A 20,100-nucleotide genomic window follows, 5' to 3' on the forward strand; every position below is an offset into this window, starting at 1 on the left:
TGCTATTGATGATAGAGAAAGAGTTATGTCCATACAAGGTAGAGATGCAAGAGGGAAATAGGGCCAGTGGTTTTGAGGCAGTATGGTGTGAGATAGAGGTGAATAGAATCAAATACTTGGTGGGATGTTGTTATAGACCTGGTAATGTGGATGGTGGTGATAGTGAAATGTATAGTCAAATAAGCCAAGCAAATAAGAAAAGGGTGATCATTATGAGTGATTTTAATTATGGCAATATAGACTGGAAGTAAAGAAAATGAGTTTCTTGAGTTTTTGAGGGATAACTACCTCAGACAGTATGTAACAGAGGGCACGCGAGGATTAAGGGTCTTGGATTTGGTCATCTCATCGGAGGATGTAATTATAAATGAGGTGTCAAATCATCCACCAATTGGTGAAAGTGACCATGAGGTGATTACCTGGGTGGTTGCCAGCAGTGCAAGGACCCCTGTGAAAAAAGGGTATATGTGGAACTACAAGGGGGGTGATTCTGAAGAGCTCAGGAGACAGCTTGCAGATGTAGCATGGAATGAGGAGTTAGCTGGAAAAGAGATCAATGCAGCTTGGGGAATTTTCAAAAACTATTTAGTAGATGCAATGTCTAAATGTATACCACGGTTGAGAAGGTTAAATAAGGTAGGTGTGAGATGGATGAATAAAGAGATTAAGCATGCAATACAGAAAAAAAAGGCATTGTGGAGACAGCATAAGAGAAGTGGAAGTAACCAATTTCATGAGGTCTACAAAGACCAGGCAACGAGGGTGACTTGGTTGGTGAGAGTAGCTAAAGAGAGCTATGAACAGCAGTTAGCTAATGAGGCCAAAAAGAATCCTAGGGAGTTCTTTCGATATGTAGCCAGCAAAAGAAAGAATGATTATGGAAGGATGACATTGATTGGAGGAAATGGTATAAAGACAGCTGTTGCAGAATGTGTTGTGGAGATACTTAATGAGCAATTCATAAAGATCTTTCAATCTTGTGAATGTGACTTCATGGAGAGATTAAGAGCAGTTGATGATGGGGAGGAGAGACTGACTGTAAGTGAGCAAGAGGTGTTTGGGGAGTTGAGTAAACTAGATGTAAATAAGGCTGTGGGACTTGATAATATATCACCACGTATTCTGAAGGAGTGTGCTAGAGAGTTGACACCTGCCTTGCCATATTTTTTTAATATGAGTCTTGCACTGGGTCAAGTACCTAAGGAGTGGAAGGAGGACAGGATTGTGCCACTTCATAAAGGAGGTGATCGAACTCAAGCATCAAACTATAGGCCTATCTGTGTGTCAGGTGTTGTGGTTAAGTTGTTGGAGAAGCTTGTGAGAACTAGGATCCAGAGTTGTGTTGACAACAATGGTATAATCTTTGATGGACAGCATGGATTTGCTAAAGGGAGGTCATGTTTTAGTAATCTACTTACTTATTACAATAAATTGACTGCTTCCTTGGACAGAGGAGAAGGATACACAGTAATATACTTGGATTTCGCAAAAGCTTTTGATAGAGTACCTCATGATAAGTTGACAGTCAAACTAGAGCAGATGGGGTTGGATATTAGATTAGTACATTGGATTGGAGACTGGCTATCTGATAGGTATCAACAAGTTGTGTATGGGGGTGCAATATCCAAGAAAAGGAAAGTCACTAGTGGAGTGCCTCAGGGGTCTGTTTTAGGGCCATTACTATTTAACTTATATATTAATGATATTGGTGAAGATTTGGATGGAGATATTCAGTTGTTTGCAGATGATGCAAAGTTGGGATGAACCATAAAGAGTAGTGAAGATGTTGTGGCCTTGCAAGAAGACTTGAATAAATTGAGTGATTGGGCAAGCAAATGGGGATGTGAGTTCAATGTTGCAAAATGTAAGGTTTTAAAATTTGGAAAACAAAGATGGGATGCAGAATTTATGCTTGGTGAGAATATATTGTTGGAAGTAGAGGAAATAAGAGATCTGGGGGTGATAGTGGATAAGGATCTAAAATTTAGGGGACACATCGCCAAAATTGTGAAGACAACACAAAGACTTCTGGGAATGATGCGGAGGACACTGACATGTAGAAGTAGGGAGATACTTGTTCCAATGTATAAGGCTTTGATTAGGCCACACTTGGACTATTGTGCCCAGAATTGGTCACCGGGTTTTCAGAAGGATGAAGAGATGTTGGAAAGGGTCCAAAGGCGAATGACTAGGGTAGTTTCTGACCTCTGGAATGTTGAGTATGAGGAAAGATTGAAAAGATGTAATTTGCAGAGTCTCGTGGAGAGAAGGAAGAGGGGAGATATGATAGAGACCTACAAGTTGGTAAGGGGTTGTTATAGGATCAATGGTGGAGAAGTTCTACAGAGAATAGTGGGAGATCAGGGGAGAACCAGAGGTCATCCCTGGAAACTGTATAAGGAGGGTGTGAGTAAGGGAGTGAGAGGCAGGTTTTTTTCGTGCAGAGTTGTGAGTGATTGGAATGCCTTGCCTGAGAGCGTGGTGTCTGCAAGTAGTTTGAATGTGTTTAAGACACGGTATGATGAGATGTGTGTGTAAGATAAAAGGACCTCCTAGATGAGTCTTTGACTCCATGAGGTCTTGTTTTAATAATAATAATAATAATAATAGATCAAGGAAGATATACATTTACTAGGAGTTATGATCCCATGGCAGAATACAGTCAAATATCTCAGCGTAATGATCGACAAAAAACTAAAATTCACCAGTCATATAAAACATATAAGCTCAAAGACATCCAAAGTAATTGCGCAGCTCTACCCCATGATCAACAGAAAAAGTAAACTGGACACTCAGAACAAACTACTCATATCCAGGATGGTAATATGCCCAGTCATCACTTACGCATCTCCTGCATGGAGTCATACTTCGAATACAAAGAATACAGAACAAATGTCTGAGAATGAGCCTGGCTGCCCCATGGTTTATCAGAAACTCCCAGATTCACAGAGAAGTCAACATTCCCTACATCACATCCCTCCTTCATGACCTAGCAGAAAAGTACTTCATCAAGAACAATTAATCATCCAAACCCACTGATCAAGCAAGCTGCAGACTACAATGAAGCAGATTTCTGCAAATACTAAAGACCCAAGTCAATTCTATGCTTCACTAAACACAGCTAATCTCACTGCTCTTTCAGGGCGAGCTTAAAGCTCAATAATTCTCCACTCAAAAAACTTTCCTTCTCAGACAAATGGTAATATGAAAAGCATTTATGCTTCACCCATCAAGTCAGTATCATTCTGCTTTCTGCCCTCAGTATTAAAAAAAAAATTAAAAAAAAAAAAAAAGGTGCCTATCATGAAGAGAGTTTATGTGTACTTTTTACTAAAGTTACTAATCTTGCGTTTTGATTAATGTGATAATTTTTTTGGGGAATTCCTAATGATTTTTAGAGGTAAGCTTTCTTCGTTTTGTGACTATTTTTGCACTCATACTGTCTAGCTGGTAGACTATTGCATTAGCCAATGCTTGGCATTACAGGCAGTTCTCTACGCCTGCAGAATTCTCTACAGAAATTTTGCTGGAGGGTCTCTAGACCTGCGGGATTTATATTTGCACTCATACACAATTAAATCAATATGAGCACGCCTGACTTGGACGTTGTCACTAACTTGCTTGACAAAGAGCCGGCTATCGTACTCATTAATAAACTTCAAAAGAAGTTCAAACTGAAATGGCTTGCTAACTTGATTGATCCCGACATCATCGTCGACTCTCTCTTGACAAAGAGCTAGCACTCACTTTCATTAAAAAGCTTTTTAAAAAATTTTAACAAGAATGGCCCGGCTACTTAAACTTATATTCTTTACCCAAGGTTGATAATGAAAAAAATGAAGACTCTCCTCAAATGGAGGAAAAGCTCAGTTTACTGGTGTCTGCCTCTAATCCCTCTGATCAAGAAGAAACTCACACTAGTAAGAAGCGAAAAACTCTCGCTTCTTACGAGCGAGAAGCAGATGGACAACCTTCTGCTTCTTAAGGGAGAAGCAGATGGACAACCCTAAGAACCATCATGGCTAACCTACAAATAAATTACAGATTGGTAATTACAGATTGGTAGATCCTGTAAGTTGAGGTCAGTGACTATTACAGATTGGTAGATCCTGTAAGTTGAGGTCAGTGACTATTTCACCTGTGTCAATATCCTTGGAGGACCACTTTCAGATTTTTTTTCAGAGGTAAGTGAAAATGTATGGTATTGTATTCCTCTTGCGTCCAGCACCTTTGTAAGATTTCTATAAGCAGCCACTGTGGAAGGCTGAATTTTTATAGAAATCTTACAAAGGTGCTGGACGCAAGAGGAATACAATACCATACATTTTCACTTACCTCTGAAAAAAAATCTGAAAGTGGTCCTCCAAGGATATTGACACAGATGAAATAGTCACTGACCTCAACTTACAGGATCTACCTCCCATAATGGTCAGTAGAATGTTCAGATCAAATAAGACACCTATGCCTCTAGTTTTAGCAGAGATTCATAACATTTATAAGGATATTTACAATCTAAAGTCAATCTGTGGACTTAAAATCACCCCAGAACCATTGAGGAAAAGAGCATCTTCTGGGCAGTGCCACAGATGCCAGAAGTTTGACCATGCCCAAAAGTTGTGCAAAGCTCAGTACAAATGCTTAAAATGTGGTGAGAATCACCCCACAATCACTTGCACCAAGCCAATATCCACCTCAATTAAGTGCACTAATTGTGGCGGTCCTCACCCCACTAATTATAGAGGGTGTATTCGTCATCCCAAAAACAGATGGAACGATCCAAATAGTCAACCTACCTCGTCATCTAGTGCGAGAGTTCCTGAAATTCAAGCTCCTCAGTCCTCCAAAAGTGAGAACGTGACAACAGGTGCTCGTTCATCATTAACTGAGTCCCTTAAGAAAATGAATCTTCAACATCAAACGAGAACATATGCCGATGTGGCCTGCTCCAAACAGCTAGTACAAAACCAGAACCTGGCTAATCCACATTCAAATCTATCAGCTTTATCACCTCTTCTCTTGCAAATATGCTGCAGGATTTCAGCAATACAAACCCATCACAAGATTTTTACAGCAAACTCAATCCATATTATCTGCACTCTCTGATGCATAGGAAAAAAAATCACTCCAGATTCGCTTAGGATTATCGCTTGGAACGCCAAAGATATCAAAAAAAAAAAAGTGTTGGAAATCCAGGAATTGAATAATAGATATAATCCAGATATACTTCTAATCAATGAAACTCACCTGAGGCCTGCTGACAACCTGAAAATCAGAGGGTATCAGGTTTACAGAAACGACAGACTTGGGTATGGAGGTAAAGCCACCCTTATCAAAAACTATATAAACCATCATTCAATAACCAACCCTGCAACCACCAACCTCGAAATCACAGACATTAATGCCTCACAAACTCAGCTGGAAACCTAAACATTTTTGCTGCTTACAACCCTCCAACAAAAACATTGTTGACCTCAGATCTGGATGCCATACTTGGCGTAAAAGGACCGGTCATCATCGCTGGAGACTTCAATGCAAAACATCCTGCCTGGAGCAGTAAATCTATCAACAAAAATGGCCGCATTCTATAGCCATGGCTGGTCCTTCAATACCAACTCATCTCAGTCCAATTGGCTCCTCTGACATCCTAGACATAGTTGTCCTCCAAAATGTCAAATTGCAGTACAACTTGGACTCACTTGACAAATTAACCTCTAACCACAACCCTATTCTGCTCCAATTAGGCAATCAGAAGGGACTGTTCCCCCACTTCACAACACATTCATACCTTGGGAAAAATTATCCAATGTGCTCCCAAACTACTTTGGTCCTGTTCCTCATATTAACTCTAAGGAACAAATTGATGCTGCAGTCAATAAATTTACTCAACAAATCAATGCAATTTACTCAACAAATCTTATCATCTATCAACTCAACTACGCCTATATCTAAGCCTAAAAGTCTTCCAGAAGAGATTATGAACCTAATCAGGGAAAAAAATAAGGCAAGAAAGAGATACTTTAATGCCAGGGCTTCCCAAGATAAAAAGTTACTTAATGGGTTGAATAGTGCAGTGAGAGATGCACTCAAGGATCACAGAAACAAACTATGGGAAGATAAATTAGCTTCCATTTCACTGAGCGATCAAACCGTTTGGAAACTGTTAAGAAATATCAAAAATAAAAACAAAACTCTTCCTCCTCTCAAATCGGAATTAGGCATAGTTCACTCATATGCTGCTGAAAAAGCCAAAACTATAGTTAAAAACTTAGGAAAGCAGTGCAGCCCTTAACATGATAATCTGAACTTCAATCATATTTATAAAATCCACCGCCACGTCAGACACGTGCTAAAACAGTATGATACCTGTACCAGCCAACTTTCACCTACTTTTTCAGCTGAAATCCATGACATCGTACAGAATTTAAAGAATAAAAAAGCTCCTGGACCTGACGGCATTCCTAATAAAGTTATTAAACTGCTATCCCGAAAGGCCATCGTACATCTTACAACAATAATAAATGCCATGCTTAGATTTAAATACTTTCCCTATGCTTGGAAGTTGCAGATGTGGTCCCTATTTATAAGTCTGGTAAGGACCCACAGCTGCCACAAAGTTATCGTCCTATCAGTCTGATTTCCAATTTGGGCAAAATCGCTGAAAAAGTCATCCTCTCCAAAATTCAAGTTTCAGCAAACAAGCTAAATATCCTTCCTATAGAGCAGTTTGGTTTCCGCAAACTCCACAGCACTACTCAAAAAATCCATAGACTAGCTGAATACATTACCACCAGCTTCAACTGGCATCAATACACCAGAGCAGTCTTTCTTGATTTAGAGAAAGCTTTCGACAAATTATGGCATTTTGGACTTCTATACAAGCTGATTTTAGCAAGCATACCATTGGATCTGATCTACCAGAAAGTCCTTTCTTTCTGGAAGACGCATGCAAGTTAAACTAAATGGGGCGGTGTCTACCCAGCGGCAGATCTTGGCTGGAGTACCTCAAGGATCCCTCCCGGCGCTGATACTTTTCTCGATTTACATCACAGACATCCCGCATAATCCGATGTCATCTATCATTGCCTTCTATGCTGAAGATACAGCAATACTGGCTAGATCTCTTAAACCGCATCTTGTTTCAAAGAAACTACAAGATAACCTGCTGAAACTGGAACACTGGTTCTCCACTTGGAGACTGAAAGTAAACCCTCAAAAAAGCAGTGCTCTGCTTTTCACAAAAAATTCAATATCTCCCAAAGAAGACATCTTTCTATTTAACATCAAAATTCCCTGGAAAACAGAAGCCAAATACCTCAGTATACTCCTAGATAGAAAACTAACCTTCAGCCCGCATACAAAATCCTTATGTGCAAAGGCATCCAAAGCTCAACTCTATTCTCTTATCAATAGGAACAGCAAACTAGATATTAAAATCAAATTGCTCCTATTTGATTTTATTAGTTGATGATTTGTCCCATTATCACTTATGCATCTCCCTCCTGGAGCCATACTTCAAGCTCAAATATCCTTAAACTGCAAAGATTGCAAAACAAATGCTTATGCATGATCTTAAATGCACCTGGTACATTAGAAATGTTCAACTTCATCGAGACACAAATATCCCTTATATCTACTCTTTCCTGTAATCTCTCGCAGTAAAGTACTTCTCAAAATCGTCCTCACATCCAAATGAATTAGTCCAAAAAGCAGCAAATTATTATGAATCGGAATTATGCAAATACAGACAACCTAAGGCTATTCTAGCTCCCTTTCAGGATCTATAGCTTGTCCAACTCGGGCTGAGCATGTAGTTCAAAAATTTCTCCCTACACAGTAACCTATCAGATAGCAGGGATTAAAAGCATTATGCTTCACACTTATAGACAGTAACATTCTGCGTTCTGACTCAGTATTAATCTGGTCAGCCTACTCATAAATGAGGGTTGAAACTGGTCTGGGTAGTGACCTTCCATCATAATGTATAACATCATACATCTCCTAGGAGATGTGTTTTACATTATGAGAAATACTAAGAATAATGATCAGAGCTTTATCCACCTTTGCCATGAGTTACCCTAGTTTGTACTACGTGCTTTAGCTTACGCTGGTACAAACTAGGTAAAAGGATACTTTAATAGTAAACTATAAAAGTATCCGCCGATACTTTTATAGTTTACTATATTCGGCATGAAACTCTTTGATTCCGATCTTTGAGTTTCTTATTTGGCTTTGAAATAATGTGGGATTTAATATCCCCTTCATTTAAATAAAACATATTTTCCTTGTCTCATACAGTTTTCTAGTGTAGGATAATACTACAGCCTTGTTGTGTGATTCTTGTAAATTGTGATTCTTGAAGGTGATATTTGTAAACATTTTACAAATATCACTTTCTCCAGCATCTAAGGAATTAGGTTTCATCATCATGTGTATCAAGGATTTAGGACTAACATGGCCTGTTCCAGCCTTAGAAGTCATCGTTGAATCGTTTAAGAGGACATCCTGGTTTTCTTTTTTCTAATGGCTTGTACTTTAAGGCTTGTTTTGGTAATCTTTCTGTTTTCATTCTTTGAATGTGTTCCATCCATTTATGTTTATATTTTTTAATTTTTTCTATTACTGGTTCTTGGTTTAATTCTTTCATAATTTCTTCATTTCTTTTGTGATCAAATAGGATATACTTTGCAGTTTTTCTCATAAACTTCATTTTTGCTGTTATTAATCTTTGTTTGTCTTTTTGTTTTATTGTCCAGATTTCGCTTCCATACATTAAGACTGGTAGGGATAATGTATAGTATACTTTTAGTCTGGTTTGTTTTTGAACTAGGTTTGGTTTAAATATAGAGTTAATTACACCTGTTATTTTTAAATATTTTGCAATTTTTACATTTATATCTTTTTCATTTTCATATGTGATCATACATCCTAGGTAGTTAAATGAATTCACCTGTTCTAAAATCTTGTTATCTATTACTATTTTAGTTCTTACTGGATCTTGTCCTTTAAAGGCCATAGTTTTTTTTTAATTTTCTGTTGATATTATCATACCATAATCTTTTGCTATCTCATTTAGATCTAAAATAGCTTTCTGTAAGTTATCTTCAGAATTTGAAATTATTATTTGGTCATCGGCAAAAAGGAGGGTTTTTAAGTTCACTGTAGGAGAAAGTTTAATTCCTTGATGTAAATTTTTATTCCATTTTATTATTATTTCATTTAAGTAGATATTAAAAATAGTTGCTGAAAGGGGACATCCCTGTCAGACATCTTGGTTTATATCTCTCGTATATGATAGCTCGTGATTTAATCTTATTTGTATTATTTTCATATATACTTGTGATAGCTTTTAGGATATTATTTGGTATTTGTCTTTCTTTTAATATGTTAAATAATATGTTTCTTTTAACTTTGTCAAATGCTTTTTCAGTGCAATATGTGTTTCTAAATTGTATTCTCTTCTTTTCTCTATTATTAATTTTAGGCAAAAGGCCGGGTCTATACATGATCGTCCTTTTCTAAATCCATTCTGTACTTCTAAAATAAAGTTTTTGGAATATTTCATTAGTTCACTATTTAAAATTGTGCTATATATTGTGTAACAGGAATTTAGTATACTGATATCTCTATAGTTTTTAGGGTCATCTCTATTACCTTTTTAAAGATAGGAATCACAATTTTTTTTTTCCATTCTATTGGGAGGATACCAGTTGAATAATTTTTATTTAAAAATAATAAGAGTGTTTTTTTTGAATCTTGTTCCTGCGTATTTATATAGTTCTGAACCTAGCTTATCTTCTCCAGGTGATTTTCCATTTCTTGTTTCTTTCAAGCTGATTTCTAATTCTTCTTTAGTTATCAGGAATTAGGTTTTCCCTTTAAAAAAGTGCAAATCTATCTTCTTCTTCTTCTTCTCTCTTCCATCATCTATGTGGATGATGATGAAGCCTAATGAACTCTTTCCACTTCTGTCTGTCTCGGGCGAGTCCGAACAATTCTGTCCAGTTTGGTGTCACTTGTTGGGATTTGGTTTTCATGTCCTCTTTTATTTTGTCTATCCATCTAATTCTGGGCCGTCCTTTGGATTTTTTACCTTCCATCATTGTATTCAGGGCTTTAGGTATTCCCATTCTGGTCACATGGCCAAACCATTGCAGTCTTCTTTCTTGGATTTTGTCTATTATTGTTATTTCTTGTTTTAGTCGTTTCCTTATGTCTTTGTTTCTTAGTCTATCCAGCAGAGATACTCCAAGTAATCTTCTTAGCCAACCCATTTCAGTAGTTAATAATTTTTTCTCTTCAGCCTTTTTGAGATTCTAGCATTCACTTCCATAGAGGAGTATTGGGAGGACTATTGTTTCATAGATTCTTACTTTTGTTACTTGTTTGATGTCTCTTGACTTCCATATTTTATTGAGTCATCCAAAAGTTTGGGATGCTTGACTGATTCATCTGTTTATATCTTTGGTAATTTCATCATTGTACTCAATAATTCCTCCAAGGTAGGTGAAGTTTTCTACCTGCTCTAGATTCTTACTATCAATTTAAATTTTCAGACTGGTGCTTCTTTTTCCTATTTGCATAATTTTGTTTTGTCTATATTTATGTTTTTTATTATTATTATTATTATTCAGGCCTCCAAGGAGTCAAAAGACTCATCGAGGGAGGTCCTTTCTAAGACATAAAGTCTGTCAAGACTCATCGAGGGGAGGTCCCCCCCTGAGAAACACAAAGTTTATCATACCACTCCTTAAACCCACTGACCGTTCTCGCTCCCACCACTCCATCAGGCAATGCATTCCACGGCTCAACCACCCTCCACACAAAGAAACCACTCCTTACCCTCTTGCTCACAGTTTCCTTTCGTAACTTCCAGGGATGGCCTCTTGTCATCACTCCTTCCCGCTGATCAACCAAGCGAAAGAACTCCCCAGTGTCAACCCTGTAACCACCTCTCAACAGTTTAAAAGTCTCAATCATATCACCTCTCCTTCTTCTATCCACCAAACTCTGCAGTCTACATTCTCTCAGCCGATCCTCATAACTATCCTTGTACAGTCCTGAAACCATCTTTGTCATCCGTCTTTGTATCCTTTCCACAGTTAATTTATCCCCTTCAAATCCTGGGGACCAAATCTGAGAACAATAGTCCAAGTGTGGTCTGATCAGAGACTTATACAACGGAATGATAACCCTCTTATCTCTGCAGGTCAGTGTCCTTCTCATAATAGCAGCAATCCTCTGTGTTACCTTCACCACCTTTGCAATATGTCCCCTAAACTTCAGGTTTCTATCAATCATCAACCCCAGATCTCTTGTCTCCCCTACTTCCTCCAGTATAACTCCTCCCATAGAGAATGCAGCATCCCATCGATGTTTCCCAAACCTCAAGACCTCACATTTTGCTGCATTAAACTGATACTCCTCCCATTCATTTGCCCATCTATCTAGCTTATTTAAATCCTCTTGCAGGGCTACCACATCTGCACTATTACTAATAATCCTTCCCAGCTTCGCATCATCCGCAAACAACTGAATATCCCCCTGCAATCCACTGGCTATGTCATTGATATAAAGGTTAAACAATATAGGTCCTAGTACTGAGCCCTGTGGGACCCCACTTGTAACCCTATGCCTCCTGGAAACTGCTCCACCATACACAACTCTCTGATACCTATCAGACAGCCAATCCTGAATCCAGTTGACCAATCTGACATCCAGACCCATGTGCTGCAACTTAAATATCAGCTTATCATGTGGCACCCTGTCAAATGCCTTAATCCAAATTTTATACACTCCTTTATTTTATCAGAAATTTGCTGTAGATTTTCTTCTGTGTTTGCAAGTAATGCAATGTCGTCTGCAAATTTTAAATTTGTTACATTTTCCCCATATATTTTGATTCTGGAGTCTTCATTGTTTAAGGCCTTACTGGTTGCTTCTTCCAGTGTAAGATTGAACAGGTCTGGTGATAGATTGCATCCCTGCCTTATTCCGTTCTCTGTGTGGAACCAGTTGGTTAAGGTGTCCTCCATTCGTACTGCACTTTCAGATTTCTCATACAGATTCTTTATTATTCTTATTGTTTTGTTGGGAAGTCTAAATTCTTTCATAGTTTTCCATAGTTCTCTTCTACAGATTGAATTAAATGCCTGACGAAAGTCTATGAAATTTATGTAGCAACTTTGGTTGTACTCTAGTGTCTTTTCTGTCTTAAGGTGAATTAGCTGTCTCAAGGTGAATAGTTGATCAATTGTGCTTCGTCCTGGTCTGAAACCTGCTTGTTTCCTATATTTCTAGGAAACAAGTTTAATTTGTTTTTGGAGTACGTACTTTAGTAAAAACCTTACTTGGAATACTGAGAAGGCTAATGCCTCTATAATTATCGCATTCTGTTTTATCTCCTTTTTTGAATATAGGAGTTATTGATTTGGTCCAATCAATAGGCACTACAAATCTATACAAATTGCAAATCTGAGTTTAGTAAAAAATTGCTGGATATATCCACTGAACATCACAGGATCTCAAATGATATATACATTAAACTATTTAATTCAAAAATAGCTTTCAAGTATGTTATTTATATATACAATATACATACATCAAAAAGACTTTCAAATCCTTAACTAACAATTGTATATTCAGCTGATTTCTGGTACAGCACAGTAATTGTACCTTCACATATCAGAATGGCATTTGCTTTCTCGCTGTGGTCAAATAAATGGCAGATCGTGCTCTATATATATATATAGTAAAAAGTGGAGAGTTAATACAAGATGTTGTGATAAAAACAGGAAGGTAAAGGTTAACAAAGCATGTATACATTTAAAGATGGCAAAAAAAACATGAAAAAAAAATTTAAGTAACTATGATGATAAGACACAAATGAAGTCATGCAGTTTAGAGTGCCTTAGAAAACAGAAGATGAATTGGGGTTGCAGTGTTCGGAATCATAGAAAAAAAAAAAAACTATGGTTATGAGGCTAGTATACTATATCTGTTAATTGTATGTATTCTTCTGGACAGTTGCTTATCTTGCAGAATGAAACACCTAAGTTTCTAGGAGATAAAACACCACCATCTCCACATAAGAATGACTAAACTCACTTTTATTTAAAAGTCTTTACAATAGTTCTTAGAATTATATAGTCCTTTGGACATAATGACCTAGGATTTGAATCTATGTCTTTCCATCCAAAGTGCACTGTCATATCAATATAGCTTCCCAAAAATTATGTAAATTCAGAACCTAACAAAAAAACTGGACAATTTGAAGAAAACCTATCTTAGTTGTGTTGACTTTGCATAATAGCCAAGAAGAATTTAAAGATATAAACTTGGAAATGATTCTTTCTCTTGTGTTTAATTAATAATGATTTTAAAAAAATAAAAAAGCACTTACCCAGGTAATGGTCCTCCATTTTCAAGGTCATAAACTTGGTATGGATTCAGCAGCTTTCTAAATGATGAAATTAATTCTAAACCCTGACATCCACCACTTTTTACATTAACAAACACTAAAAGAGGCTTTAAAAAAAAAAAAGTATATATATTACATACAACTGTGTATGAAAACATAATATAAATGTAAATATACAAATTTAAAACATTTAAAAGATAATTATGATATATCTAATACTGATTAATGTATGTACATATAAAGTAATGAGATTGATTTGAAAGTTATTCCAATGTAAAAATAATGCAATGAAAAATAAACTGGCATCCACTTGATAATAACTTGTGGCATTATGGATGTTTGTGTCTGCGAAAAACACTAGTGGTGGTGGTCGGCGGTAGATGGCGTTAGTGTAGATGATGAGATAGTTGTGGTTAGTGGAGTGGTGGAGATGAAGAGTTGTAGAGTAAGTAATCTCCCTCAATGAGTCTTTGGACTCCCTGGAGGTGATACGGAATAATAATTATCTTCAGATAGTAAGCAAACAACCCTTTGGTTGGAAAGATCTGACTTTGGATCGCACAAAGGATAAAATCCCACATACAGATATATATATATATGAGAGGTTTCAAATGAAGATGATTTAGTCCTTATCATTCTCATAAGGAGATGGTAAAATATTTCCTACTAGAAACTCGGGTTTTGCCCTGTAATGGAGGAAATTTTGAGTCTCTGCATTATGCTTCATATCACTCATAGAATTACTAACATACATAAAAATGCAGGAGTATAAGTCCTACTTTGTGGATCAAATATCACATAAGTCACTTTAGGTCTGCAGTATGGTGGTGGTGGTGATGGTGTTTCACTAAGCAATGATCTTCTATCACCCACAAAAGCTTGTCTGTAAAGACAGTTTGGAAATAAACTTTGGAGACAACATGGAACTTTTCGAGGAATGTTAAAGCCTCCAATAAGCAAAATGATGGAGATGCAAGAAGATTTTCCATTATCTCTAGATGATGAAATATCACCTATCAGCTAAGACATTCAAAAACATCTCCATGGCAAAAGTGAGATGGGAACCTATTGGATGAAGATTGGAGATGATATCCAAGCCATCTACTCATTCAAAAAAATGCAAGCCATCCTCTGTATATAGTTCTCTTTTCATAAGAAATGTAAATAAGAAATAAATAAGTAAATAAGAAATAAATAAGTAAATAAGAAATAGATAATAAATAAGAAATATATAATAAGAAATAAATAAGAAGTAAATACGATATATATTCCCACATCCACAAACCCCAAGCTTTTCTTTTCCACACATTTTGGCTATCAGGGTTGACACTGGGGAGTTCTTTCACTTGGTTGAACAGTGGGAAGGAGTGATGACAAGAGGCCATCCCTGGAAGTTACGAAAGGAAACTGTGAGCAAGAGGGTGAGGAGTGGTTTCTTTTCATAGAGGGTGGTTGAACCATGAAATGCATTGCCTGATGGAGTGGTGAGAGCGAGAACGGTCAATAAGTTCAAGGAGTGGTATGATAGACTTTGTGTTTCTTAGGTGGGGGGACCTCCCCTCGATGAGTCTTGAGAGACTTTGTGTTTCTTAGGAAGGACCTCTCACGATGAATCTTTTGACTCCATGGAGGCCTGAATAATAATAATAATTATTATTATTATTATTTCACAAGTTACAATCAATCGGCTCCTCAAATCAAGAATATCAACCCTTGGCAGCATACAGAATCTTGCATCATTTGCTCATCTGTTCCACCATTCCCAATATTTCCTCATGTCTCTTATAAACATAATTTATGCTGACTTTTAGATCAAGATATTAAACCATCATTGCCATTTCATCCACATATGAATCTAACTTCATAGCCATAGCCCTCTCATTTGTACCTCCAAGCAAGCATTTCTTATATATACTCCTGCTTGCATATTACAAATCACTGAATCATATTATATAAATTACTTCTACTCTACTTTGCACAATACTGTCTTCGTTCATGACCTGCACATTCATGCTTGTCATCCTTCATTCCCAACACTTTAATTTCCTGTCCATCACTCTTTCTCCATTCTTACCCACATTCGTTATGCCTGCTGCTCATTCTTTCACTTTCAATATTTGTAGTCATCCTGCTGATAATAATTTTGGCCCAAACTGCCACTCACTCTTTCATGCTTCTTACACTTCTGCCAACAACTTCCTTCTGCAATAACTCCATTTTATAATTCTGATGTGATGTGAGTTGCCTGCCAGTCTTCATGAAAAAACTCACTTCTCATTCCTCTGCTCATAACCCTTCTTATAAAGGGTTATAAGAAGTATGGCCTGTTATAATTCCATTGTATATCTTCCCATTCTATGAAAAACCTCATCCACATTAATCTGCTAATAACCCCTTACTAACTTATATATTACAATCATATACCCCACCCCCTCCTATACACTAGACTCTGCAAATTGCACCTCCTCAGTCTCTTCATACTCAACATTCCAGAGACCACTTTAGTCAATCATCTCTTTTTGACTCTTTCCAAAATTTCTGCATCCTCTTGAAAACCAGGTGACTAAATCTATGCACAGTAACCCATATGAGGTGTGATCAAAGAATTATACAATGGAACTATAACACACTTCTACATGTCAGTGTCTTCTGCATTACTGTTATAGTCCACTGTGCTGTCCTCATATTTTAGCAATATTTCCCAGAAATTTTAGGTCCTTATCCACCATCACTCCCAGATCCCTTATCTCTTCCAATTGCTCTAATATATCCACACCAATTGTATGCTCTGCATCTCATCTTTGCTTCTCAAATTTTAAAACTTTACACTTTGTAACACTGAACTAGCAACGCTCACTCATTTGTCCATTCACCCATTCTATTCATCTCATCTTGAAAAGCCTCTACATCTGCTCTACTTCTCACAGTTATTCCCGACCTTGCATCATCTCAAACAACTGCATGTCACCAATTGAACCTATCCCAATATTATAAACATACAAATTAAGAAGCAACATTCTCAAAACATACCCCAGGAGGCACACGACCAGTGACCTTACTCTTATAGGATATTGCTCCTCCCTATACAACCTGCTAATATATCTATCAGACAGCAACTTTCCAATTCAGCACACTAAACTACTATCCATTAATTCCAGTTTAATTACTGGCTGGTCAAGTGACAATCTATCAACGGTTTTTGCAAAATCTAAATATACCACTGTTTAATCATCTCCCTTACCCAGTGCATTTGTCATCTTGTCATAATGTGCAAGTAGTTTGCTAAAACATGATCTTCCTTTAGCATGTCCATGTTGTCCATCAAAGAGGATGCTGCTATTGTCAACTAATTGTGAATTTTAGTGCTCACTAACCTCTCTAACTCTCCATACAAACAGATTGACCTATAATTTGAAGCCATATTCTTATTATTTTTTAATGAAGCAGATCAATTTTACCCTCATTTCATTCCTTTGGAACTTGGCCCTATGCAAGACTTTTGTTAAAAAAATACATCACAGCAGTTGTTTAACTCCAGAACACTCTCTCAAAACAAGTGGTGATATATCATCAAGTTCTACATGTTGAATTGGATTTTTTAACGGTATTGATGCGAACACAGATCGATAAGAAAATAACTATTTATTAACTTAAAAGCTAATATTTTGCTGGTATTATATCCAGCATCTTCAGAGCACACAAACAAAGTTTGTTACAATAGTGAGACAACCACAATCTGGTGTAACAGAGGGACTAGTATAAGTAATTGCAGCATGCAACACAAGACTAAAGTCCTAATTAGGCGCCATCTAAGTTAAAAAAAAAAACAAAAAAATAGTAGTCTGAAGTTTTGAAAAATACTAGTCCAAATAGTAGTCTTTGAAAGTTTTGAAAAATAGTAGTCCAAAGTTTGAAAAAATAAACAAATTATTTGGTCTTAGGATGACTGTCTCCCAAATCTTTGGTAGATTTATACAGCCATACTTGTTGAGGTTTGGAGTATGTTTTAAGGCTTCTGTTGATTCCAGGAACAACCTCTCTGACTTGTAGAAGCTTCTGTGCAGTACTTTTGTTTATTTTCCAATTGATCCTGTGTGCAGGGGTATCCAAAGCATGGTCTGGCAGACCCGACTTGCCATAGTGAAAGTGCCAGATATATTTTTTGTGTTCACTGAGGCAGTTGTCCACAGTTCGTCCTGTCTGTCCGTAGTAAGCTCGATGACATGAACAAGACAGTTCATAGACTCCTGGATGTGAAAAAGGAATGAATCTGTCCTTAAGTGAGAAATTGGCAACTCTCATCTGTCCAGATGAGAGTTGCCAATTTCACATAAGGTTAAAATACGGTGCATAGTTGGTGTTTGTTAAGCACCCTAGATATCATTTCAGATGTGCCTTTAATGTATGGGATGATGAGAGTTTTGTTGTAGTAGTCTTCTATTGTTCTAGTTGTAGTTCTGTAGTAGATTCACTCCTTTATCACACCAGAGTCTATGAAGTGCCCTGTTCATGTCATCAAGCTTACTATGGATAGACAGGAAGAACTGTGGACATCCACCTCAGCGAACACAAAAAATACATCTGACACTTTCGCTATGGCAAATCAGGTCTGGCAGACCATGCTTTGGATACCCTTGCACACAAGATCAAATGGAAAATAACAAAAGTACCGCACAGAAGCTTCTACAAGTCAGAGAGGTTGTTCCTGGAATCAACAGAAGCCTTAAAACATACTCCAAACCCCAGCAAGTATGGCTGTATAAATCTACTAAATCTACCAAAGATTTGGGAGACAGTCATATCCTAAGACCAAATTAATTTTTATTTTACAAAACTTTGGACTAGTGTTTTTTTTTTTTTTTTTTTTTAATTAGATGGTGCCTAATTAGGACTTTAGTCTTGTGTTGTACGCTGCAATTACTTATACTAGTCCAACTGTTACACCGGATTGTGGATGTTTTGCTATTATAACAAACTTTGTTTGTGTGCTCTGAAGATGCTGGATATAATACCAACGAAATATTAGCTTTTAAGTTAATAAATAGTTATTTTCTTATAAGCCTTTCTACATGATCAAGTTCTACAGCCTTATTAGCATCAATTTTACTCAGCTTCCTGCTCACTCACCATCAGTCACACCTCAAGGATAAAATACTGTTATGAATTACTTATTTAATATTACTATTACTATTATTACGGGCAACTCCAGGGAGTCATTAGACTCATCGAGGGAGGCCCCAAATCATATTCATCACAACTATTTGACATTTACAGTATCTATCATACCTCGCCTTAAACTCATTCACTGTCACAGCATCCACTACAGACTCAGGGAGCGCATTCCACTCATTCACTACTCTAAAAGTAAAGAACCCAGCTCTAACACCTTTACTAACCATACTTTTGCCCATTTTCCATGGATGTCCCCTAGTCCTCCCACAACCAGCTCTGTTCTCAAAAATATCTTCTGAATTAATTTTATAGAAACCCTTCAGTAATTTGAATGTCTCAATCATATCTCCCCTCCTCCACCTATCAACCAATTTTCGCAACCCACAAATCCTCAACCTGTTCTCATACGGTTCATTCCACAGACCTGCTATCATCTTGGTCACTCGCCTCTGGATCCTCTCCACCTCCTCCCCATCAAGAAGAAACCTAGGTGACCAAATCTGAGCACAGTAGTCTAGATGGGGTCTTATCAAGGCTCGATAGAGAGGAACAATAACCTGTTTGTCTCTGCTTGTCAACGTATTCTTCAGCAACCAAGTGATTTGATGAGCAGTTTTGGTCACTTTTGCAATGTGTCCCCTAAACTTCAATTCCTTATCCACCAACACTCCTAAATCTCGTGCCTCATCAATTTCCTGGAGCAGGGTTCCACCAATGCAGTAACCTGCCGCCAATCTTTTCACCCCAAAATGCATAACCTTACATTTTGCCACATTAAACTGACATCCATTCTCCTTAGCCCAGCCCTCCAATCTATCCAAATCATCCTGCAAAATTTTGACGTCATCTGCATTCACTATTGCCCTACCCAACTTCGCATCATCCGCAAACAAATGAACTGTTCCTCTCAGATCCTTCCCTATATCATTTATGAACAAATTAAACAGCAGTGGTCCAAGAACAGATCCTTGTGGCACACCACTAGTCACAGGCCGTCTTGTGGACTCTACTCCCGAGTAAACCACTCTCTGATATCTCTCCGTCAACCACCCTCCTATCCATCTCACCAACCCTATGTCCATCCCCATATGCCCCAATTTACTGATTAGAATTCCATGTGGTATTATGTCAAAGGCCTTGGCAAGGTCCAGTAGAATCACCGTAAACCCATTACCCTTATCCAGTTCAGCCGTCACTGTGTTATAATACGTGAGCAAGTTACTGAGGCATGACCTACCCTTCACAAAACCATGCTGTCCCCGATACAGTATCCCATTTTCTTCTATCCAATCTTGTATTTTCCTCTTGACTATTTCCTCTAAGACCTTGACAATGATTCCTGATATGCTAATCGGTCGGTAATTTACAACAGCAGTCTTAGAACCACCTTTATGCAGTGGAACTATTTTCCCCTCTTTCCACCCGCTCAGGACTAACCCAGACCCGAGACTCAAATTAAACAAAATGGTCAAGGGTACTGACAATTCTTTAGCTGCTTCTCGTACAACACG

The 20,100-nt window shown here is 37.4% G+C and overlaps 1 protein-coding gene across 3 annotated transcripts in view; it reads right to left on the bottom strand.

The window, feature by feature from the left end:
- LOC150094613 (diacylglycerol kinase theta-like) overlaps positions 1–20,100 on the bottom strand; it is a 570,433-nt gene that overhangs the window by 178,246 nt on the left and 372,087 nt on the right. For all 3 annotated transcript variants that reach the window (XM_090411566.1, XM_090411564.1, XM_090411565.1), the window contains one exon: positions 13,400–13,524. In XM_090411566.1, the coding sequence (XP_090267692.1) occupies positions 13,400–13,524 (125 nt within the window). The remainder of the gene's footprint in view (positions 1–13,399; positions 13,525–20,100) is intronic.

Source organism: Typopeltis vanoorti, chromosome 21 (genome assembly GCF_054136105.1).
Source record: "Typopeltis vanoorti isolate ZY-2024b chromosome 21, IOZ_Tvanoo_1.0, whole genome shotgun sequence".
Taxonomy (NCBI): domain Eukaryota; kingdom Metazoa; phylum Arthropoda; class Arachnida; order Uropygi; family Thelyphonidae; genus Typopeltis; species Typopeltis vanoorti.